The sequence below is a fragment of the Terrapene carolina genome, unplaced genomic scaffold (genome assembly GCF_002925995.2).
Source record: "Terrapene carolina triunguis isolate 2854851 unplaced genomic scaffold, T_m_triunguis-2.0 Scaffold142, whole genome shotgun sequence".
In the NCBI taxonomy this organism is placed as follows: Eukaryota; Metazoa; Chordata; order Testudines; family Emydidae; genus Terrapene; species Terrapene triunguis.
In genome coordinates, this window is record NW_020664493.1 from 4,089,811 (window position 1) to 4,115,148 (window position 25,338).

The window sequence follows — 25,338 nt, forward strand, 5'->3', positions numbered from 1 at the left end:
CAACTCTGGACATGGTGCTACTGACCTGGGATAACCAGGTAGTTCATCTCGTGGAAGTCCGCAACAAACAAACATGAAGAGATCCTCAGCACACTGTCTGTAGCCAATCACAAGTGGTCCCTATGAAATTCTATGATATAGCCCAGATTTCATCATAGAGGGGTTCCCCTGATAGACCTGTTTGCCATTCAGGATAATGCCAAGTGTCAGTTTGTTACATAGGGGGCATGAGCCTGGGATCATTGCCAGATGCCTTCTTTCTGCAGTGGAGTCCTGGATGCCTTTATGCCTTTCCGTCTATTTCCCCTGATAACCTTGGTAACTTCCAAAATCAAGAAACAAAGCCACTATTATTCTCATGGCTCCATCCTAGTTGAGGCAGTTTTGGCTGATAGACCTGCTGCAGATGTCCATTTAATTGCTGATCCTGCTCCCAGACTGTCCGGACCTGATCTCTCAGTACCGCAGTCATATACTCCTGGCACTTGACAGCCTGGATGTTGGTTGGTTGAGTGCCAGACATGGACTGCTCCAGACATGTCCAGGAGATCCTGATACAGAGTAGGAAGACCACCACCAGATAACTTATTAATCAAAATGGAAGAGCAACTGATTTGGGCAAGTCAGCAGCTCCTGAACCTTATGCAAGCTTCAGTACGGCAGTTCTCTGACTACTTGCTGCATTTGTAATGTTCCAGCCTGTTCAGTTCTAGTGATTCATCTCACGGTGAACTTGGCTTGCCATCTGCCTGTACGGTTGTTCTGACTCTTTCATCCAATGGCATCAAACTTCTTCAAGGCCCTGTTAAATGCTTACTCACCAGAGATGCTGCAGCTGCCTGGGACATCAGCATCATTCTCTTGACTTATGGGCCACCCTTAAAGCCCATTTTTAGAGTGCTCCTAACTTATTTTTACTCTGAAGACTCTTCCTAGCTGTGGTTGTTTTAGCCAGGAGAAAGGGTGACTGCCGAATGCTTATGGCTGTGACCCTCCATCCATGACACTTCATAGGGATAAGGTGGTGCTTAAATTTGGTGTGAGGTTTATCACAAGGTGGTCTCTGAATCTGATGGAATTCCATCAACTTGTCTGTTTTCTTCCTGAAACCCGACTCTTGGTCAGGGGAAAAGTAGTTACTGCTGACACCCAGTGTTGTATATATGTTACATTAATACACTGACAGAACCAAACCATTCTGTCTCCCATTTTATTTCTGGCTGTAGCCGGCTGTTTGGAGGGCCAGGCCATCTGATCACAAATAATATTTAAGTGGATAACACAGTGTATCTTGCTGGGTTACCACTTGACTGGTGTACCTCTTTCACTGAACATCAAGACTCACTCCACCAGAGTTCAGGTGATATCCTTGTTCTGCTTCAGGAATATACCAATTGAGATCTGCAAAGTGGCAATGTGGAATAACCAACTGACTTATCAAGCTTTAGGCCTTGGACTTAGCTACCAAAGCAGATGTCAAGTGTGGGAGTGGTATGACAATCTTTCTAATGGAGCTGATACTCCCCATGCCACCATCCAGGAAGGGTGCTGCTTGCCAGTCCCCAACAGTGGAATGTAAACTGACAGATACTCAAAAGAAGAACACGGTTGGTTACCCTATAGTAGCTGAGGCTATTCAAACAGTTGTAATCACTGTGGATCCCACAATCCATCTTCGCTTTAGGAGTTCTCAGCTACCATGGCATTGAATTGCAAGGGAACTGAGGGATTATCCTGGGTGCTCCTCCTTTATGGCCTTGCACAGGACCATGAGGTGTCACAGGGCACTTTCATGGCCTCAATGGACATTGCTGTTCAAAATAATCTGATCTCGTGCATGAGATTCACACTAACAACATCTGGAAGAACCACAGCTAGTGCAGGGTATGTAACTGTTGTTTTCACATCCAAAAAACAACTATGCACGTTACAAATAAAAAGTGATTGCCATCACCAGTCCTGTTTTTTGCAGGCTAGAAAATAGATGTCTCTGCTTCCATTAAATTTAGATACTCCATTTTCACTAAATTCTTCAGCTGTTTCTAGTCTGGTCCTCCTAGTTTTTCTTTGGCAAAACTTGGAGAAAATTAGATCCAATTTTCTCTTAAATATATAATTTTCTTTAAACAGTTGAATACACTCCTCATTCCCAAATTAATAAAACTATTTAATGTAAACACTGTTGGGGAGACTTTCACCCAAGTTTTGAGTTGGGTCCTGAGACATGGAGAGCGTTAGAAATATGGCTTTAACCACTTTTGTATCTCCATTACAGCTCAGAATTTGGAGAGCAGCCCAGAGTAGCCAGAGCACACTGCACTGTGCAGCCATGTTCCCTTCTTTCCCAGGGGGCACAGCTACACTGGGGGCTGTGTGGGAGGGTGGCATAGGGCTCTGTGTCAGCCCTGAGCTGGTGGGGTAAGCCCTGAACATCATGAGATTCCCTGGTGAGGAAACCTGTCACTGGAGTGGCATAAAGGAGACAGATCCAAGCCTAACAATCCACAGCTTGAGTTTTGAAGGATCAATTTTGCAATAAAACAGAATCTGTTACCTGGTTTTCCCTTTCAGTAAACTTAATACAAATATGTTCTTAATATTGTTTTCTGAATTCTCAGATTTTAGTTTATAATTTCTTGAATCAAAGAACCCAAAAGAAATCAGTATCTAAAGAAAATTCTAAAGTTGTCTCCCAATTCTTACTTCCTTTACATTTTCCTGCATGTAGGTTATGAAACAAAACACCTACTTAAGTGCCATTGAAATCAACTGAGGGCTGGTTTTGAGAACAGATGCCTACTTTTCATCCCCATCTTGTGCCTTTTGCTTAAAGTCCTCCAATTCAGCAAAGCATTGTGACTATATTGGGACCTTAAACTGGAGGCACACAGCGGGGATGAAAAGTAGTGCTATTTTCTTTACGATATTCCTGTATGTAAACTTTTTTTTTTTTTTAAATATAAAGGAAAAAGTTTCCGTTGCTGAGTCTGTGGTTCCTTTTCTGTGATAACTGGCAGCAGAACTAAATAAAGATTAGAATATTGGGGCCCCTTATAGTTTGTCCTCCTCATCTCTTTGCATCTTCTGACAAGGACAATCACGGCAGAAGTTGGCCAGAAAACGTTTGGAATGTTGAGTCTTAGTGTAGCCTACTTCTCTGCCTTGAGGTTAAGCTTGTTACAGCTTCACTGCTTATGTTTCTTGTAGTCTAAATGCACTTGGACCTTCCTGAGATGGTGTTATGGTTGAGTGTACAGATATAGGAATTCTTGTCTGTTTTGCCTTTTAATAAAATATATAATACAATAAAATTCCACTAAATGGTATTACCTCATCCACCTTGTCTCTCTTAATATCCTGGGACCAATAAGGCTACAATAACACTGCATTCTACATTTCAGTCACAATGGCCTTGTTTATACTGCTAGTAGTTGCTCTTTTGTAGGCTAAGAACATAAGAATGGCCATACTGGGTCAGACCAAAGGTCCATCCAGCCCAGTATCCCGTCTACTGACAGTGACCAATGCCAGGTGTCCCAGAGGGAGTGAACCTAACAGGTAATAGATTCATAGATTCTAGGACTGGAAGGGACCTCGAGAGGTCATCGAGTCCAGTCCCCTGCCCGCATGGCAGGACCAAATACTGTCTAGACCATCCCTGATAGACATTTATCTAACCTACTCTTAAATATCTCCAGAGATGGAGATTCCACAACCTCCCTAGGCAATTTATTCCAGTGTTTAACCACCCTGACAGTTAGGAGCTTTTTCCTAATGTCCAACCTAGACCTCCCTTGCTGCAGTTTAAGCCCATTGCTTCTTGTTCTGTCCTCAGAGGCTAAGATGAACAAGTTTTCTCCCTCCTCCTTATGACACCCTTTTAGATACCTGAAAAATGATCAAGTGATCTCTCTCCTGCCATCCATCTCCACTCTCTGACAAACAGAGGCTAGGGACACCATTCCTTACCCATCCTGGCTAATAGCCATTAATGGACTTAACCTCCATGAATTTATCTAGTTCTCCCATAGTTGTTGCCATAGGTGAAGCTGTATCAGTACTGACAACAGTAGGGAATTTTTGCAAACTTTCTCTACTGTAGATAGGGCCAGTAAAGGCTTTCCCCATTAGTTTTTGTGTGTGAGGTATAGAGTAATCCATTTTATGTTGCAATGGTCAGAGGTGAGGTGGGGTGGGGGGGGCCTAAAATTAATGTGTTTATAATATAGCAGGATCTCACCAATGGAAGCTTTAGTTTAGTTTCAGGAAATACTATGAAAGAGCTACAATTAGCACCAAAATTTAAGCTTTGCTTGGAAGGCCTTGCTGCATGTCAGTTTTCACAGAAAAGGATCACTGTCACTGGAATTGTAGTCTCTGAAACAGAAAAGAATTACTGGCATGAATTGATTTCCCCCCCGTACCTGCCTCTGCTTCCATTTCCTCCTATCTTCACTTGCTGTTTTTGCTTTTGTTAAAGTTGATATCTGTCCCTCTGACCCAGCTTCCTCAGTGAGTTTATTTTACTTTCCTGGAACTCAGGGAAGTTGCCTCTTTTGTGTAGGAGTAGCTCATGGTGTTACCAATCAAAAGTTCAAAAATCACAAGCCAGACCTCCCCCCAAAATCATGATTATTTTTTTCAAAGATTATATTGTGGGTCTTTTTATAATTTCCCTTGCTTAGCTTCAGTGTGAATGTTGCACCCCTCCCAAATTTATAAAATCTTATTCTGGTCCCCCCCAAAGGAACTCTCGTGTTTGCCTGATGGTGTGGAGCTTCCAGCTTCTTCCCCAAATTCAAAATTAATTCTGTGATTTGCCCCACAGCTAGCTCTTGCCCTTCAGTGCACATCTGGTCTTGCATGGTCAGGGGTTCTTGATCCCCTTCTCCCATGCCTGGGAGGGTAACTGCAATTGGGTTCTCTTCTCTTCCTCCCTAGGCCTTGTGGGGCAACATCAGGTTATTCATCCCCCTCTTCTCTCTCTTCCCAGGTCTGAGGGAGGACAGCTCCATGGGTTCTTCATCCTCTTTCACTTTCCAATCCTGCTGTTGCACAGAGGGGGAGGGGAGGAGCAGAGGGCATACTGACCCATTTTTCACAGGCAAGGGGAGGAGCAGAGCTGCATTGAGCTTTCTGCAGCTTCCTCCTCCTGCCCCTCTTATGAGCATGGTGTTAGCTGCTCCCTCTTCCCTCAGGAGCTAAGGAGTTTGGGGGTAGGGGAATGGCCTGTTTGCCTCAGGCTGCAGGCCTGATTGGATTGCTCTTTCCTAGGAAGTGGGGAAAGCAGCCAGTCAGAAGGGTTTTTTTTTTTCTTCTTCTCTCTCTCTTCCTCCCGCCCATGTGGCTGGAAACCACATGAAGGTCAGAACTGCTTGTGTCCTCATGGGACTGGCTCCAGCAGGAGCCAAAATTTCATTATTAATTATGAAATTGTGAGAGTTGGCAAAAAAGGGAGATGGCCTAGTGATCTCATGGTAGTACACCAGAGTTCAACAGCAAGCTTAATCCTTTGGTCCCCATGAAGACAGAAACTGAGAACAGTGTGGCTTCAACTCCTAGCCACTCTAGTGCCTGTCTGAAGCAGGTTGAAGGAGCAACATAGGACTATGGAGAGAATTCTAGAACTGTCCCACCCCATAGAGCTTATTCTTATGCAAGCTCTTTAGGATAGGGAGAAAGGACACCTTAGAAGCCTACCACCCCCCCTAAATGATCTGTCCTTGCCACTGGGCAGGGGAAACAGTCTTCCCAAATCAGGTCTTTCATGCTGCTCATGATTCACGCAAGCAGTAGGAAAGACAGTTACATTTACACAACTGAAGAATTGCCAAGGCTGAAACCAAGTCAGCGTAGTATTAGTATCTGCTAAAAAGGATATAAGCAAATACTTTGTCAAAAACTAACTCAGCCGAAGAACAGCACCATAGTCATCTGTTGCTTGCCTAGTGTAGAAACGTTTGACACAAGCCTGTACGTTGACTCTGTCCTTTAGTTTGTGCCTAAAATGGCTTGTGTGCACAATGCCCATTTTTAACATTTTCACAATTAAACCTCACAAAGAAATTTAAAACACTCAGGGCCTGTCTGCACTATAAGAACCACCATGCTTTTGATTGTCTCTCATTATAGGGCCCTTTGCTGTGGCAGACAATTTTGCTAGGTGGATGGTTCTTGTAATGCAGATAAAACATGACTGCTAAATTGGGGGTTTTAACCCTGAATTATAGCCTGGAGAGAAATTAAACTGTTAGTATGTTTGTGAAAACTGTCCTGGGCCTCCTGATTTGTGTTTGGCATGTATACAGGTTATGCTTTCCAAAGCACAACTAGCCTAGTTCTTGAAGTAGAATATGGGCCTTCTAGTAGTAGTGTCACATGAACTGCAAAGGAAAATAGATGCCTTTTACTAAACCTCTGTGATGGATAAAGGTGGGTTTTTTCATTCCTGGGGCTTGTTTCATTCCCTGGTTGGAAAAGCCTTAACATACTGTTATTCCCCCATCCCAGTTGAGGAGTGGGAAAGCTGTTCTGTTCATGTACAACTTATGATGTTGTTCAACTTGAGTTGTCTAAAGAATCCTTCAACCAAAGAAAGGGAAATAATGGCATGATTTTTCTAACGTAAAAATCAAAGACAGAAAACATCTAAATAAAATCAAGCCTGAACTGTCTTTATGCATCATAAATAGGCAATAAGGGCATAGTCACCATATCCAGTAAGGTGTGTATAACTGTGACGGGATCCATAGGGTACAACCTCAAACTGTGGGACTTCTGTTCCCTCTTAATCTCCTAGTCTAGGCTGGCTCTCACAATGCTTTGCTCTAGTGACAAGCAGCAAACACCTCGGGGCGCAGTTATCACTCAGCCACCAGCATGCAGTAGCTCACCCAGGTACATTGCATGAACACTCTCCAAGCCACTCATGAACTATACGCCGGGAAACACTAGTAAGTCTCCCAAGCCCCCAGCCTTGCACCAGAAATACACCATCGTGTACTGCTCAAGCCCTTCTTTTGAACAGTGCAAACTTATTAATTAGTTCACCACTTTGTCAAAGGAAAATGGACATGAATCAGCCTTTGTAAACAGAATAGATTTCCCACGCACTTTCGATAAACTCACTGGTAAGGATAAAACATTAAAATAAGTTTGACTACAGAAAGATAGATTTTAAGTGGTAAGCATGAAAGGTCAGAGTTAGTTACCAAAGAAAATAAAAAGTAAACATGCAGTCTAAATCCTAAAACTAAGCAGTATTTGCATCAAGAAGTTTTTCTCACCCCACTGGATGTTGCAGGTAGGTTACAGCCCTTAATACGCAGGCTTTCCCTTTAAGCCTGAGACCAGTCTCCTCAGTTCTAGTCTGTCTTCCCAGCATTCTTGCTGCCTTCAGTGTAAATGGGGGAGGAGAAAGGTAATTGCATGATGCAATTGTCTCTTATTTTATACCCTCAGTCCATATGCCTGGAAAATACTAGCCCAGGCATGTCCTGGTGGGCCTTGCTAAATCAGGATATGTCTGTACTGGCAAGTTTCTGCACAACAAGTTATACTACTTTTATTAAAACGCTGGAATTAAACCACTGTTGCGTGTCCACACTGTGCTCCTTGTGATAGTGGAGTGCATCCACATTAGAAGCTCTTGCAAGGGCAAAGAGAGCAGTGCATTGTGGTAGCTAGCCCCCTGTGCAACTGGCCGCAGGGTGCTTTGGGAAGGGTTTGCAATGCCTCATGGGGCAGGCACAATGTCACATGATGCAGGTTTCCCAATCCCATTGTTCCATGGGCATCCTACTACATTGCCAGCTGCTTTTCAACTGAAGGGGGGGGGGGCAGAGTGTGTAATAGAGTGTGTGTGTGTGTGTATGCGGGGGGGAGACTGTGTTTTGGGGGACAGAGAGTGTGTGCATGCTGTCTTGTAAGTTCAAACAGCAGCAGGAAGCAACCAGTCCTGAGGCAGGAGGGGGAAACCACAGCCTCCGTCCCCAGCTCTCTGTACAGCAATCTCTCTCTCTCTCTCTGTGTTCAACAGTAGGAGCATGCCACATTAATAGTTTGCTTTGTGTCCGAGAGCAGATCAGCACAGCATGTAATGGCTGTCAGAAACTGAGCTTTGAAAGGGGAGGGGAGCATGTCTCTGGGGCAGCCCAGTTCAAAACAAGAGCACAGTGGCCACTTGAGGGATTATGGACACTTCTGGAGGCCAGTTGATTGCTCTCTGCGCTGTAATGTGTTTACATTGCCAATATAGTGCTGGAGCCTCTGCACTTTAAGGCTTACCACTCTCGTCAAGGTGGTTTTTTGGCAACACTGCAACTGAGGAGTTTCTGCACACTAAGGGCTTGGCTACACTTGTGAGTTACAGCGCATTAAAGGAGCCCCGGGCGCACTACCTCACTACCCGTCCACACTGGCAAGGCACGTAGAGCGCTCTGACTCCACGGCTAGAGCGCTCCTGGTACTCCACCTCGGCGAGTAGAATAATGTTTGATGCGCCCCCACTGGAGCGCCCCAGTGTCAGTGTGAACGAGGTGTTGCATTACTGCGCTCTGATCGGCCTCCGGAAACGTCCCATAATCTCCTTAAGTCAAGTGGCCACTCTTGTAATTGGATATGCCCTTCGAAAGCTCTGTTTGACAGCCGGCATGCTTATCTGCTCTGAGACAAAGCAACCAGTACTGTGGAATGCTGTGTGTGAGAGAGAGAGCGGCGGGGGGAGAGGGGAAGGTCTGCTGCTTTCTGAACTTACAAGACAGCATGCTGACACGCTGTCAGACCCCCCAAAACCCACTCTCTCCCCCCACATACACACAATACACTCCACCCCCCCCATTTGAAAAGCACATTGCAGCCACTTGCATGCTGGGATAGCTACCACAATGCACTGCTCTCTGTGGACGTTGCAAGAGCTGCTAATGTGGCCACGCCAGTGCGCTGTCAGTGTGGACAGATTGCAGCGCTTTCCTTACTGCGCTCTACGAAGGCTGGTTTAACTCAAAGTGCTCTACATCTGCAAATGTAGCCATGCCCTAAGCGGCGTGGTAGTGTGTACACCTTGGGAGTTACGCCACAGAAAGCTGCTTTACTGCACAGTAACTTGCCAGTGTAGACGAGGCCTCATAGAGTTGAGCAGTCCCCATTGTGTGATGCTTGTGCAACTCTCTTACAGAATTGTATATCTCTTGTTTACAACTCCCTTGCTGATTAATGGTCATTTAACGCCCACCTGGGTGTGGGTCACCTCCTTTGTTGTCACTGGAGAACTAGCAGTGGGTGACTCCCAAAGTCACAACATATTTCAATAACAACCATACAGCAGAATCTCATAATTTCTTACACACTAATGATATGCATATTTTGACAGAACAGTGGGTTTCAGCACATCATGACCTTTCGTATGATATCTTATAAGGCATGCTTTGTATGAAATATCACAATCCTATATGAATGATGAATATGGGGGTTACAGGGTGCTCTTTTGAGATATAGTGTGACACCATAGCAGATGATAGTTTGGAGGGGAGAAAGTGTCTTTCTTCAATTGCTTGCATAATGGAGAATCAGAGTTTTTGGAATTAAGACAGTGTAGTTCGCTTTTTAAATATTTAACCCAAAACGAAGATGGAAATATAGTACAGTTGCAGGAAACTATGCACAGAACAAAAGATAGACCATGTCTAAAATGTGGAAGAGAGAGTTTTTTCTGTGGAAGAGAATTTTTTTCTGGTGAATAAACTTGGAATAAAAATCTCAAAACTACAAATAAAACATGTTCGTTTGGCATAGTCGAAACCTTTATTTGAGTTTTTTCCTCTTATAAAGGTAGAAAACTTAGAATATAAAATGTAGTAAGTAAGCTGATTAAGCAGACTGTGAACATTTTGTGGATGCTTTAACATTGAAAATGCAGCTTAGTCAGAGAAGCTCATCTGAGTAGTTACTAAACAAAGCACTAAGTTGCAGGGTACTGTGTTATAAGTAGAAACTGTTGTTAATGCTACAGTGACCAGGGTCTATCAGTGCCAGTGTGTTGGAGCATGTTTGTTTACACCTAGGATTAAAATAGATGTAATCAGGATATCTGAGCAGCTTGTAATAGTCTTATTTACAAACTAATTTTAGTCTTATTTGACTAGGACATCATCATTATTCATTTCTAATTTAAGGGACTGTTGAGGCAGAGCTATGTGTGCTATAAACTCCATGTAAAATATTGACACTTTTTAACTGAAAGGTGTTAACTATCTATTTTATGCAACGGACTGTAGTATTTTGTCATGGTTCACAAGATACATGCTTATATATAGATTCAAATCTATTTTAGCGTAAGACAAAATGAGTGACTTACCGCTGCCCTACTGTAAAATCAGTCTGGAGTTCCAAATCTCTTTATGTAAACAATCTTATGTAAATTATTTTTAAGTGCCTCTGTTTGACTAGTCAGTATTGATAAGCATTAAAGTGTCTTTAATATCTTTAGAACAAAAGAGATGAACATCTTTTGAAAAAAAGAAATGTCCCTCAAGAAGAAAGTTTAGAAGACTCGGATGTTGATGCTGACTTCAAAGCAGTAAGTTGCTTGATTCTGAATCTGCTTCTAAAACTTAGTTTCTTTGGTAGTGGCTAGAAGACTTTTGTTCTGTTATTCACTTGAGTTTGAGTCTTATCTTCATTTTTAAATTGCCTGTAGATGGACAGAAAAGGCAAATCCGAGCAGTTACAACTCCAATGAAGTAGTGGAGTGGCACTGCTCACCATTGCTCAAATGTTTAGTCTAGAATGTTTCAACATTAAATGTAATTTTAGTAATTTGTTGCTAAATGATCTCTCTTTCTTTTCAAGCAAAATGTAACACTAGAAGCTATATTGCAGGTAAGTTAAACATAATATCTTCAGTTTCTTGAATTCAGAATTTAAGGCTCATTTGATGGATTTCTGAATTTGTTTATTTTTGTATTGCAGAATGCCACAAGTGATAACCCTGTGATCCAGTTGAGTGCTGTCCAAGCTGCAAGGTAAAAAAAAACCCCAGCAACGTGCACACAGTTGCTACAGAAATTTTCCTTGATGATGTTATTTACTCATCTTTCTTACTTAATTTTACAGAAAACTGTTATCCAGTGACCGAAATCCACCTATTGATGACTTAATAAAATCTGGAATTTTACCAATTCTGGTCAACTGTCTAGAAAGGGATGATAAGTAAGTATAAATTTTTTTTCTTTTCCCCCTTTCCTTAAGTTTTATGATTAAAAGGCAGCACTATTTCAGATGCAAACTTATGACCATGGCCATGTATACTGTGGCACAGTGGGACCAAATTCCACAGCATCATTGATCTTGGTTGCTGCACTCTTCCCCAGGCTGCCTGTTTCACTAGCCTACACTTCTGGCTCCCATCGCTCTTTCTGCAAGGTGGACTTCAGCTCTGGCTCCACTGAACAGTATAGGGAGCATTGTGCTGCTATCTAACTTCTCTTTGAAGGGAAAGCTGGAGAACAAAAGACAGCTGCAGGCAAGTCCCAGCAGGGCAGAGTTCAGAGGGATATGGTGAATTCCTTGGCACACCTTAGAAAAATGCCAAATTCCACAATCACAGAATCATGGAGTCCATGGCTCTGATTGGGGAGTTGGGGCAGTTCATAAACTCTCAGCTATCGTTTCAGACTCTCTTCACTCTCAGGCAGGCATCACTGCATTTGTTTACACTCACTTTGAGTTTTCAAGGTTACTTCTGCAACCATAAATTAGAAACATTTTTAAATGCAAACAGATTTTGGAGTGCCGTTCTGCAGCTGCAGAATCATAGAATACACAAGGCCCTGCTTGTGACTTGCTCAGCAAACCAGCTATTATGGAAATGCCTGGTAACAATTTCATAATTAGGGTTGCATTATAAAATGGGCTATAAGCACCCATTTTTCTGCAAAAGTAGATGTCCAACTCGTGTGACATTTCACACAGTTGATTTTTGTCCATTTTCTGTGTCGTTTTTTATGGCTTCTTTGTAAATTTGTAGTAGGGAGTCTTTGAAATTGGGATCTGGATGAAATTTTTCCTGGGCAGTTCTTTTATTGTGATCCATATCTTTTAAAATATTGTCTACAAAATTTGAGTAGGGATATAGATCTGATGCAGTAGGTAGTTAAAAACTTAAGTTGGAGTTAGGGTCATTTCTAGCTGCTCTTCATGTTATAATTGAAAGTTTATGCACTGTACCTACAAACCTGACTGATGGGGAGAATGGGGAACTGAGTGCACAGAAGCCTGATTGATGGAGGTTGGGTGCATGTGAAACCTCCACTAGAAGCCATGATTTACTGTCACTTTCTCGTACAACAGAAGCGATTATGCACAGCTATGGTCTGTTAGCAGATGCTCTTTTAACCTTTTTATGTCCACAATACCCATTCCTTTCCTACACCACCTCGAATTAAGAATGAACATATCTAGGAAGCTATTTCACAAAAAGCTCCAAGAAGCAGTTAGGGTTGCTACCTGTGCAACATACCTGAAACAAATCAGTGAAAGCAAGGAAATGAAAAGTTAAGTCATCTAATAATACATACCCTGTACTCCTCCAACCACAGGCACACATCTTACGATTATCACAACTACCATACCGTGCACTGCAACCTTAATTCTGCCCCCTTGTATAAATGCTAGCCCTCCATCACTCCCTTTAACCACAGTCTACACACAACTCTTTACCAAACTACTACTGTGTATTTGGCTAGGCACATGTCAGATGCAACATGTGTGGTCTCAGGGAAAATAAATACTCTATATACACTCATATTCCTAACTGATCCACAGAGCTTCTTTAACAGGCTATATTCCCCTGCTCTTGTTGGTGGAAGTGTGATGGCATTTTACTGGCAATCAGTGAGGGACAGACCAGTTCTGTGATGCTTTTGCATTACAATGCTCCTGTGACAAATTTGTTCTGAACTTTGTCCTTTCATTAATCTCAACAAATAGGGTCTGTTGTAGGAGTCCCGCCCCCCCCCCCCCCCCCCTGAAATGCTCTGTTCAGTGCCATATCCTCTAACACACCACATGCTAACGGTCTTCCATCTCACCACTTCTTGGGTTAGCCTCTTTTTCCTTCAGTCTTGATATTTTGGACTCTTCTTACCCACATAGTTGCCAGGACTGTGCTTTATATGACCAGACCATCTGTTTGGTCCAGTTATTCTGTAATTTAGTGAGCATAAATGTGCTGTTTATCTTAGGCCATCCAAAGTAGTCTATCTAGAGATGGTTATTTCTAAAAATAAGTCAAAGTTGAAACTGTGCTATGTTTTTTTCTTCCTTTCAGTTTTCTTCTTTTTGAAAATAAGAAATATGCAAATGTCAAAAATAAATATAATATATATCTAATATCTTCTAGATCAGTGGTTCTCAAACTTTAGCAACCCGCATTTTGATTTAAGGACCCGCATTTTGATTTAAAATTTTTCATAGACCCTCAAGCCGGCTTTTAATTTTCCACAGGGGTGCTCAACCCCCGCTCAGGCCCTGCCCCCACTCCACCCCTTTTCCCAAGGCCTCACCCCCGCCCTCTCACCTCTTCCCCAACTCTTTCCGCCCTTCCCCGAGCGCTCCCCATCCCCGCTCCTCCCACCCCCCTCCCAGCGCCTCCTGCACGCCGCTGAACAGCTATTCTGTGGTGTGCAGAAGACACTGGGAGGGAGGGTGAGGAGTTGATCAGTGGAGCCGGTGGCCCTGGACATGACTCATGGACCCCTTGGAGCCGGACAGGATTCACAAACCCCCTGGAGTACCCTCGTGGACCCTCAGGGGTCTACGGACCCCAGTTTGAGAACCGCTGTTCTAGATACTTACGATATTTTACAGTGAAATTACCAACACCATGTTAGGCAATGCAACTAATGTTTCCTCTACCACTTATAGAAAAAACCAGACCAAACCCCACAATCCCCACTGAAAATGTGGCAAAACCAAGGACCCTTGCATCTTGCTTTCAAACATTCACTCTGTTGCACAAAGAGATTATGGGCATTCCATAATGGGTGTTCTGCTGAGAACAGCCTGCTTCTGTTTCCTCACCCCACTCTACAGGACAAACACATTGAGCTGACCAGCCCTAAAAGACTTCAGTTGCCAGGTTAAAACCTGAAATGGTCTGTATGATAATTTAAGATGTTACATGACAGTTATTTTCTCCCCTGTATTGTCAGTATCTGCTTTAACTGTGTACAAACGCCTGTTTTTGAACCAAACCCCCCCCTCCAAAAAACCAACAACGTAGGACTGAATTTCTGTAGTGATTTCAACAAGGGCAGGGGGAATTGGAAGAAGTTTGGTTATATTTCTGGTATTTGCTCTCTGGGCCCTGTCATGGGCTACAAACATTGCAGAGGCAGCACACTCATCCCTTGGGGAAAGATAATGGACTTCTCCAACTAATTAAGGAGTGACATGCCAGTGGATGGAATCCCTGGCTAGAAATATGGTGGTCAATACAATAAGTATAGCATGTGTGGTGGGGAGGAGTGTTGCAGATCTTAAAGATATGTAAAACAAATGTTTGCAGGTTTTGGAAATGGCAAGTACAGGCCCATACTTCCGCACGCTTGTCACTCTTTTGTCCGACCCCGTTAGCTCCACAGGCCAATCAGAGCTGCTTCATGTGATTAACAACTGGTCCCATAGCATGTGGAGCAACTAGTGCTCCCTTCCACTTCACTGGAATGCATGGGGTTAGAGCATGCAAAGTCAGAGCAGGCTGTGGAGTAGCAGCTCCTGCCCCTCCACTCCCCACCCAGTGAAGATCCCCCAATGATGTTACCTTCCCCCCAGGCCTCAGAGGGGGACAAAGATCCCCCAGTGCTGGTCTCTCCTCCCTCCCAAAGCTTAGGGGAAGGGGTATTTGTATCAGCTGTGTGTGGGGCAGGCTCCGCAGTGTGTGGATCTGTCAAATATGGGGAGGTGCCTCAGTTGTGGGAGGGACAGAATCAATTGGCTTGTTTTCAGTGGTGATGAGTAGTAGATGAGGCTTTGGCAAGTATAATTTTTTTTTCCATTCCCTTAAACTTCTCAATTCTTCTGAAATGTCTAGTCTTTTTTTTTAAACTACACAATACAGTATTAAATTCTGCAATTTCTATATATAGACACAGCTAATAGCTGTAGAGGGCAACCATATAATAGCCTAACGAGCACATTTCAAATTACTGCTTGACTTAATTTTTTTTTTTTTAAACAGTCCCTCATTACAATTTGAAGCTGCGTGGGCACTGACTAACATAGCATCGGGCACTTCTGCACAGACCCAAGCTGTGGTACAGTCAAGTAAGTGCTAAAAGTTGCTCATTTTTGGGATATGTGGATGTTGCTGGGTAAAGGTGAAAAGTGTCTTCCATTTGGAATTTTTATATTAAAACCATGAAAAAGAAATTATCAGAAAGGTGCTAGAAATAATAGTCATGCTTTTGCTTGTAACCCTTGAGGTATTTGCCAACAATGATTAGCATTAGGAAATTGAGGCCTGAGTATGGAAGTTTGAAGAGTCATCTTATGAGCATCACAGAAAATGTTAATTCTTCGTCACTCTTGAAAAGATATTTCCTGAAATTGAGTGCTATTACTCTCCACAGGACTAGAACCAGAAGGCTTAATGAATAATTCTTCCTACTTTAAAAAGATGTTACAGTTTTAAAAATGCTATTAAATACAGATAACTGCATTAGGGTTGCACAGTTGAAGTTAGTCAGGAAATGCAATCGTTGAAGATTTTAATAGCAGCTTTAACATGAGCACACTGTTCAGTTTATCTAGAATTCTTGTGCTCATCATGACATCTTTGTGTTATGTCATAAGCAGTGATATATGAAGTTGTGTATTGAAACAGAGTAATAAGAATAGGAAATCCATACACATGACACAGCCTAATTAATGATTTCATATAACTGACCACTGAGAGGCATGAGGGGAACATGTCCTCTCCCAAAATCTGGCTGGATGTCCTGCTCAGTTAATACCTGGCAGGGAAAATGCAAGGGTAGGATCAGTCCAGGTGTCTACTGCACTTTTAATGGGAGTGGAAGGGAAAGTGACTGAGGTGTCAATAGCTGTATTTTGTTTCAGGAGAGCAAATGAGAATGAAAAGTGCAATGGCTGGAACTTCTGCTGTTTCCACAGGAAGAAAGGGGGAATAAGAAGCAAAACAGCCTCTGAGCTGCTGCTCTTTTAAGAGGGATGGGGAGTGAAGGAACAAAGGGGGCCTTGCTGCTGTTGTAGAAGGAAAGAGGCTCTGCTTTTATCTTGCTCTAGCTTAGGTACAGAAGGAGCTGGGAGGCTAAAGGCTGTTGGCAATCAGAAGAGAACACCAGAAAAGGGGCAGTAGCATTAGGGGCCTCACAAAAAGAGATGGGGACTGATTATTTTAAAGAGGTGAAAACAGGGATGATTTTATTGATTTTTAGAGAGGCAGATAATGCATGCAGTGTAATTTGGAAGACAGCATTAATTTTGTTTAGGAGAAGAGGAGAGTTGATTTTTGAGAGGAGATGCATTAACTGGCTTGGTGGGAGAATAAATTTTGTGGGGGAAATTGGTGTGGAGAGATTAATTGAGCTAGAATTTATTTATTTAGGGGGCAAAGATGTGGAGGGAATAGCTGATTAGATGTGACTGAAGGTGAGGTTGAGGAGGGATGGGAATTGAAGGATTTGAATTACTTTCCTGCAGTTTGGCCTGTACCTTCCAGAGGAAAGGAGGGAAGGAAGGGGTAAAAATGGTAACTGTAAGCTACCCCTCCCTGCCTATCTCCGATGAGCCCAGCTACCCTTTCTGCTGCACTTGTGTCTCAGCAGCCATGTTCGTTTCTTTCTTTGCATTTCGGTGCGGGGCGAGAGTAAGAGGGTGGTAGCTATATTAGTCTCATAATTAGATATTTTCAACAGACGGTGGTGGTTTAGCCACAAGCTGCAGCTGAAAGGCCAGCCAGGCTTGTGGCAGACAGGATGTAGAAAGGAACTAAGTCCAAGGAGTTGTTGGGTTTTTTTTGTTTTTTGTTGTTGTTTTTTTTAAAGTTAACAAATATATTCAGAATATCAAAGAAAAGGTGTTTTTAACTTTCCCTTGTCCTTCCACTAGGAACTGCTTTTCATAGTCAAAAGGTACATTGCATAAATCCCCCAATCAGTTTTGAACTGTTTTTAATATTAAACTAATGAGAAAAAAGGAAAGGAAAATAAACTCTGGCAAGTCAAGTGTAAAAGTATATTTAGGCGGGCAAAAAAAGAATTTGAAGAGCAACTAGCAAAAAACACACAAACTAACAGCAAAAACATTTAAGTACATCAGAAGCAGGAAGCCTGCCAATCAGTGAGGACAGTGGATGATCAAGGTGCTAAAGGATCGCTCAAGGAAGACAAGGTTGTTGCAGAGAAGCTAAATGAATTCTTTGCATTGGTCTTCATTGTAGAGGATGTGAGGGAGATTACCACACCTGAGTCATTCTTTTTGGATGATAAATCTGAGGTACTATCCCAGATTGAGGTATCAGTAAAGGAGGTTTTGGAACAAATAGATAAATTAAACAGTAATAAGCCACCAGGACCAGATGGTATTCACTCCAGAGTTCTGAAGGAACTCAAATATGAAATTGCAGAACTACTAACTGGGTATGTAACTTATCATTTAAATCAGGGGTGGGCAAACTTTTTGGCCTGAGGGCCGCATCGGGTTTCAGAAATTGTATGGAGGGCCGGTTAGGGGAGGCTGTGCCTCCCCAAACAGCCAGGCGTGGCCCGGCCCCCACCCCCTATCCGACCCCCCCGCTTCTCGCTCCCTGACGCCACCCCCCCTCCCCCCCGCTCTGTCCCCTGACTGCCCCCTCGGAACCCCTGCTCCATCCACCCCCACTGCTCCCTGACCGCCCCTGGAACTCCTGCTCCTGACTGACTGCCCCCCGCCGCCCCATCCAATCCCCCCCCCTCCCTCCCCACCCCCCCCCCCCCCCCCGGCACCCCTGCCCCATCTAACCACCCCCTTCTCCCTGACCGGATGTGGCCCGCGGGCCGTAGTTTGCCCACCTCTGATTTAAATCAACATCTGTTACCAGATGACTGGAGAATAGCTGATGTGACACCAATTTTTTTTAAAGGCTCCAGAGGCAATCCTGGCGACTACAGGCTGGTAAGCCTAACTCCAGAACCAGGCAAATTGGTTGAAACTATAGTAAAGAACAGAATTATCAGAGATCTAGATTAACACAATTTGGGGAAGAGTCAGCACTGCTTTTGTAAATGGAAATCATGCCTCACCAGTCTATTAGACTTCTTTGATAGAGTCAACAAACATGCAACAAGGTTGAGCCAGTGGATATAGTGTACTTGGACTTTCAAAAAGCCTTTGACAAGGTCCCTCATGAAATTCTCTTAAGCAAAGTAAGCAGTCATGGGATAAGAGGAATCAGTAACTGGTTAACAGATAGGAAACAAAGGGTTGGGATAAATGATCAGTTTTCACAATGGAGAGAGGTAAATAGTGGTGTCCTCCAGGGATCTGTACTGGGACCAGTCCTGTTCAACATATTCAAAAATGATTTGGAAAAGGGGTAAACAGTGATGTGGCAAAGTTTGCAGACGATACAAAAATAGTCAAGATAGTAAAGTGCAAAGCTGACTTTGAAGAGCTACAAATGGATCTCACAAAACTGGGTGACTGGGCAACAAAATGGCAGATAAATTCAGTGCTGATAAATGCAAAGTAATGCACATTGAAAAACATAATCCCATCTATGCATATAAAATGATGGGGTCTAAATTAGCTGTTACAACTCAAGAAAGAGATCTTGCCGTCATTGGGATAGTTCTCTGGAAACATCTGTTCAATGTACAGCAGTAGTAAAAAAAAGCTAACAATGTTAGGAACCATTAGGAAAGGAATAGATAAGACAGAAAATATAATGCCACTATATAAATCCATGGTATGCCCATACCTTGAATAATGCTTGCAGTTCTGGTCTCTCCATCTCAAAAAAGATATATATTAGAATTGGAACAGGTACAGAGATGGGCAACAAAAATGATTACGGGTATGGAACAGCTTCCATGTGAGGAGAGATGAAAAAGACAGGGACTCTTCAGCTTGGAAAAGAGAAATGCAAGTTTAGAATTTGCAGTGTTGTCAAAAGTGCAGAGAAACCATAAAATCCCAGGATCGCACCTGCAGTTTTTCTCATGTCTCAATGCTAAAGCAGTTTTTTCAAGGATTTTGATACTATTCAGTAAGACAGTTCTCATGCAAATTATCCGAACAGGCTGTTTTCTGTCAGGCTAGACAGAGTATATGCAGTGATTTTACAAAAGGTGCAAGACTTAGATGCCAACTGTGTGCGCTCAGTGATGTTTCAGTTATTATTTCTTCAATTGTCTTTTTCCAAATCTAGTAATGTCTGTAGTCCTCAGAGTTATTTCCATTCCGGGTGTCAAACTTGAGCTATTTTTGCTCCAGGGCCGTTGAAAAGAAAGTATAGTTAAACTTTACACTTTTTGGGGGGGGGGGAACCCTCTAATTTTGTTCTCTAATTACTTAAACAGATTTTTGCAAAAATTCACCTTGTGTTGGAGGGCAGATGTGAAACATTTCATCCCACTTCTAAAAACACAAAAGTTGTGCTATCGAAAGAAATAACACTTACTTGATCCTCCCCAATCCAGACATGCTGGCTCCATGTTCCAGCAGAGTTCTTTGGTTGAGCCATTGATTGTAAAGAAAGACAGGCAAGAATATTCCATTAAAGTAGGACCTTGTGATCCAGGTAGGATTGAATGTCACAGCACCCGAGGGAAGTGAAGTTTTTAGGTGTCAGTGTGTTGGATGTCCCTCATATCTGTTGAGCACTGTTACTAATCTTGAGGCAACTTGAACAAATTCCTTTGCAGTTTGTCTTAACTGCATGGAATTTTTCCATAGATTTTGTTTATTAATCTGTTCAAATTTTTCAGCTTACTACTACCTCATGTTAAATTATCAAAAATAAAACAATTGTGTCCACTTGGAATTTTTTTATATTGCAAATTTTCTATTTAAAAACACACTTTAATTTTCTTAGCTCTTAATATTTTAATGTTTGTAGTATTTTCTCTTGTGAGTGCTAACTCATTCACCAGCATATTAATCAGTTTTAGTTTGCCCGACGGGTCTACATGATAAAGTATGATAGTGTGCAAATGAAAAGTTTACCATTAAGACTCCTCATGCTTTCAAGGAATGGGTTATGTGAGGGGAAATGGATGGCTCAGGGGAAATAGTACCAATATGAATTCTTAAAGAGGTGGTTTTTCCAGGTCATGGTGTTGAAGCACATTGTCAAGGCAGCATGGGAAGCTTGTGTTTCTGCTCTGGTTATGCACCTGGTTTGTGGGTAAATAGAAGATCTCAATTTCCAGGACACTGGACTTTGTACCTTTAACTTAAAATTTTGTTTAAATGTATTGACTTCCACCTTTTGGGAGGGAAGGGGAGGGGAGCTTAGGTGCGGGGACCATTGTTTAATATTTGGTTGTTTTCTGAAAGGAAACATTTTTGAGAGTTTATGTATATTTCTAACTTAAACTGTAAGGTCTTAATGTCAGGCAAAGTTATGGAATTATATACATTTTAATAATAATAGACTAAAATATTGTGTACAGTTTCTTCTATGTTCCACTAACAGGGTCGAATCTTTTCATTTTATAGATGCAGTACCTCTCTTTTTGAGACTGCTTCACTCACCACATCAGAATGTTTGTGAGCAAGCTGTTTGGGCTCTTGGAAATATTATAGGTAAGTCCTAACTGTCTTTTTAAAAGTACTTGAAATTAAATCAGGGGACACATAGGAATTTTAGATTCTGACTTTTGAACATTGGCATTACCATATGAGACTATGTTTCCTCTATATTCTCTGGTTTCATATAATTTTCCACATGGCAAGAATCCATATGTATATACTAATTATTAAGTTTGGAGAGTTAGTGACTTCATTTGCTATAAGAAATTTTAATATAAATTTTATGCCTCCTAAAATATTTTTATTGAACAGCAGCTTTTGGTACTAAACTTCTGGTGAGGAAACATAGAATATCAGTATCCCAACATAAGTCATTGCATACATTTCAAGGTTTTCCATCTTTAATGTAATTTTTTTTAAAACAATTTTCATTTCTGTAGGTGATGGTCCTCAGTGTAGAGATTATGTCATATCACTGGGAGTTGTCAAACCTCTTCTGTCCTTCATCAATCCCTCCATTCCCATCACCTTCCTTCGGAACGTCACATGGGTCATTGTAAATCTCTGCAGGAATAAGGACCCCCCACCGCCTATGGAGACAGTTCAGGAGGTAAATAATTATAATAGGACTGATTTTTACACCTTATCTCTGGGCTACAGGACAGTTTTTTTTATGCTGCTGTATGTGCTACTAATTAATGCATGTTTTATGATACTGCCTGGTATTAATTACCAGTTAATAGAAGTATCAAAGTGGTCTATTTATGTAATCTAATTGGAGGTTATAACTAAGCTAATTATACCATTTGAGAGGGTGAATACTGACTAATTAGTCTTTGGAAAATATGTTGAAATAGACTGTCAAAAAGTGAAGACTGTAGAAAGTGTTAACTTGAAGAGTTAGTTTAATTTGCAGTGTTTCATACTTTCACCAAACAAGAGACTACTACATACAAATAGCTATTCAAATGAAATTACTTTTAATTATGTGAAATGTAAGTAAATAATTAAGTGGGTGTGTCATTTTAATATATATTTAAGTTTTGAGTACTTATCAAAATATATAGTGTCAGTGATATGTCCCCATTTTAAAACTGAAGCACCTGAAAATACTTGACTGCCCAGATATTAAAAAAAATGCAGACTTGAAGACCGTTTCGGCCAATCGTAAAAAGAGGGATGCTGTTTTACTGTGGGTTATACTACCAACCTATTTAAAGCTCTACTTTGTTTAAAAATATATTCTGATGTCTATAGTCTTTTTGAAGCAGTTTGAAGTATCATTTTAGTGCAAAATGAAGTATGATGGAACTTCAGAATTGAGAGACTGTATAAGCAGAACACTTTTGTTTAAAAGTGAGAATTTACCAAACATGGGTTTATGTATTGTAGTAAGAGTGACTTTGCTTTGGCTCTACACAAATGCATGTAAAAAAACATTTTATTTTGATCCTAGTAACTTCCCAAACAAGTGGAGGTTTTGTTGTGCTTACATTTTTACTATACCTGGTAATTTTAAACACAAGCTTTCATAAGTAGTATAGGTGCTGGAACTAGGGGTGCTGCCGCATCCCCTGGCTTGAAATGGTTTCCATCAAATACAGGGTTTACATTTTGGTTCAGTGGCTCTCAGCACCCCGATAAGTAGCTGGGAAAATCACTAAAATTTATCTTTGCTCCTAAATTTGCTTATATTCCCTGAAATTGTTCTCTTCTCTCTCACTACTCCTTTAAAGTATAGCATTGCTGCAACTTTATTTTGCATTTGTACAAAATTCCTGCAAAATATTTAATTTTTTATGACGTTTGAGTGAATGCCATCTGTTAGGAAACATAGGTGTATTAATACATGAATAAATCCTCAAACCATACTGTTCTACATGTTCTACTTTAACTTGCTTTTACACAGCTGATGTTACTTTGTGATGGACAGGTGCCACTATAATTATTGATAGTTTATTTTTTTCAGATTTTGCCAGCATTGTGTGTTCTTATATACCATACAGATATAAACGTAAGTAAAAACAAGACAAATACCTTAAAATTTTGAGTTTTTGGATATTTTTTCTTTGTTTCTCTAGAGACAAAAATGTTTGTGTATTGTATTTAAATGGTAAACTTGTTTTGTACATTAGCCTGAGTATAATTAAGTAAACACACTACTGTCAGTATTTTCATAATGATAGATTCCGGTCATCAGGAGAGTAAAGGGGGAAGCACAAACACCATTTCTAAAATTTAGAAACCTTTTTACCCTTTACATAGTAACTATATAAACAAAAGTTAGCTATTTAGGTTGAAATTTGTGAGATGCCAGATTTACATTTGCCTGTGCTCCCTTAATTCTGCCTCTTGATTGTCCTGTTTATGAAATGTATTTTAATGTGTGTATTGGAGGGGGTCAGTCCAAGGCTTCCCCTCCTAAGGTCAACCCCTGAGGGAGAGGGGGGCAGAGGGCCCCACGCCTCCCTCGCCTGTGGGTACCTCCCCCGAAGCTCCCATTGGCCGCGGTTCCCCGTTCCCAGCCAATGGGAGCTGTGGGGGGCGGTGCCTGCAGGCGAGGGCAGCGCGCGGAGCCCTCCCCTCCCCCAGAGGCCGCAGGGATGTGGTGCTGGGCGCTTCCAGGAACGGCGCAGGGCCCGCACCGCCACGGGGGTGGCAATCCCGCGGGCCAGATCCAAAGTCCCGACCAGCCGGATCCAGCCCGCGAGTTGTAGTTTGCCCACCCCTGGTGGTTCAGCAGTCACCTGCACAGTGTGATGTGGAGGTGCTGCTACTGTTTTGATAATGGACCTGGCTCTTTTGAATGTTCGTTTTCAGTTAATGTTTTAGCATGTTGTCAACATTTCTATGGAACACAAGTGAGAGATGGGAAATTGTGACTTCACAGTTTATAACTTAACCAAACCTAAACAGAAATTCATGGGTCAAAGAAAAAACACCTTTCTAGTTCTGTAAGATTTCTCAGCCAATTTTCAAAGGTCGTCTGCAAGCACTGGAGAGGTGAGAGCTTCTAAAAACAAAAGTTTGCAAGAATCTCTTTAATGGAAAGTATTAGCCACCCTAAATAATAGGGATCACTACCAGCTCCAGCTATAATATAAATAATCTCTTATCCAGAATAAACCCAGTGTATTAATATGTATGCATATATATTCATGCATCCTTCAAGATTAGGATTAAAGTCTCTGTGTGTTTACTACATTCACTTATTACTGCAGTGTAGCAATCTCAAATAGACTGCAGTAGCTGTTTAAAAGCACCAAGTAACATTGCACAACAGTTTAGAACAGGACGCGAATAAGACCTCTTCTAACTAAAATTGCAGTTAGAATTTTAGATAGGAATTAGACTAGTTCTCCGACTCAGTGCTCAACTCTTAAAACCAACACATGGTCTCTCTTAATATGACCATAAGGCAACTTCTGTCTTAATCAACAGATAGTAACTCCAGCAGTAATCCTCGTAAAGTGCCGGTATTGGTTCAGTACTGTCTCAAGGGAAGAGAGATCCACCTGCAGAATCACTACGGCCACTTCATCACCTAGGATTTAGGATTTCCTTGATTGTCTTCCATTGAAATACTGACCAGGCCCAACTGTACCCAAAAAGTGTTTTGGTTTTTTTAATTAACACCCCCACCTCAAAGTTTGTGAAGAGAACATGTGACGCATTTGAACTGTTGATGGAACAAATGACCATCTATTTAACCATTGTAGTTGACGACATAACATTCTAGCTAACTGTTTCTCCTGGTAGCATTTCTGAGCTCTCCCTATGGCTAAATTGCATGCTCTTTTTTTAAAAAGACTTGTGGAGTGTTGATCACACAATTCAGATGCAGTCTTACGCTCAGAGTATAAGCTGTCTGTTCTTTTCTGCTTCCTGCAGATTCTTGTGGACACTGTTTGGGCTTTGTCCTACCTAACAGATGGTGGTAATGAACAGATACAGATGGTCATTGATTCAGGCGTTGTACCTTTCCTAGTTCCCCTTCTGAGCCATCAGGAGGTTAAAGTTCAAGTAAGTCTGTTTTTTTATTTCATTGATAATAATTAAACAGGTATGTTAGGAACAAGAAGAAGGTCAAGGAAAGTGTGGGCCCCTTACTGAATGGGGGAGGCAACCTAGTGACCGAGGATGTGGAAAAAGCTAATGTACTCAACGCTTTTTTTGCCTCTGTCTTCATGAACAAGGTCAGCTCCAGACTACTGCACTGGGCAGCACAGTATGGGGAGGAGGTGACCAGCCCTCTGTGGGGAAAGAAGTGGTTCAGGACTGTTTAGAAAAGCTGGACGAGCACAAGTCCATGGGGCTAGATGCACTGCATCCGAGGGTGCTAAAGGAGTTGGCAAATGTGATTGAAGAGCCATTGGCCGTTATCTTTGAAAACTCATGGCGCTTGGGGGAGGTCCTGGATGACTGGAAAAAGGCTAATGTAGTGCCCATCTTTAAAAAAGGGAAGGAGGAGGATCCAGGGAACTACAGGCCAGTCAGCCGCACCTCAGTCCCTGGAAAAATCATGGAGCAGGTCCTCAAGGAATCAATTTTGAAGCACTTAGAGGAGAGAAAAGTGATCAGGAA

At 41.9% G+C, this 25,338-nt stretch overlaps 1 protein-coding gene across 1 annotated transcript in view; it reads left to right on the top strand.

Moving 5' to 3' along the window:
* LOC112114688 (importin subunit alpha-4) overlaps window positions 1–25,338 on the top strand; it is an 83,709-nt gene that overhangs the window by 39,291 nt on the left and 19,080 nt on the right. The window contains exons 3-11 of the mRNA XM_024211513.3: window positions 10,487–10,576; window positions 10,849–10,878; window positions 10,969–11,021; window positions 11,113–11,208; window positions 15,239–15,324; window positions 20,722–20,808; window positions 21,195–21,364; window positions 22,724–22,768; window positions 24,646–24,777. Coding sequence (XP_024067281.1) covers window positions 10,487–10,576; window positions 10,849–10,878; window positions 10,969–11,021; window positions 11,113–11,208; window positions 15,239–15,324; window positions 20,722–20,808; window positions 21,195–21,364; window positions 22,724–22,768; window positions 24,646–24,777 — 789 coding nt within the window. The remainder of the gene's footprint in view (window positions 1–10,486; window positions 10,577–10,848; window positions 10,879–10,968; window positions 11,022–11,112; window positions 11,209–15,238; window positions 15,325–20,721; window positions 20,809–21,194; window positions 21,365–22,723; window positions 22,769–24,645; window positions 24,778–25,338) is intronic.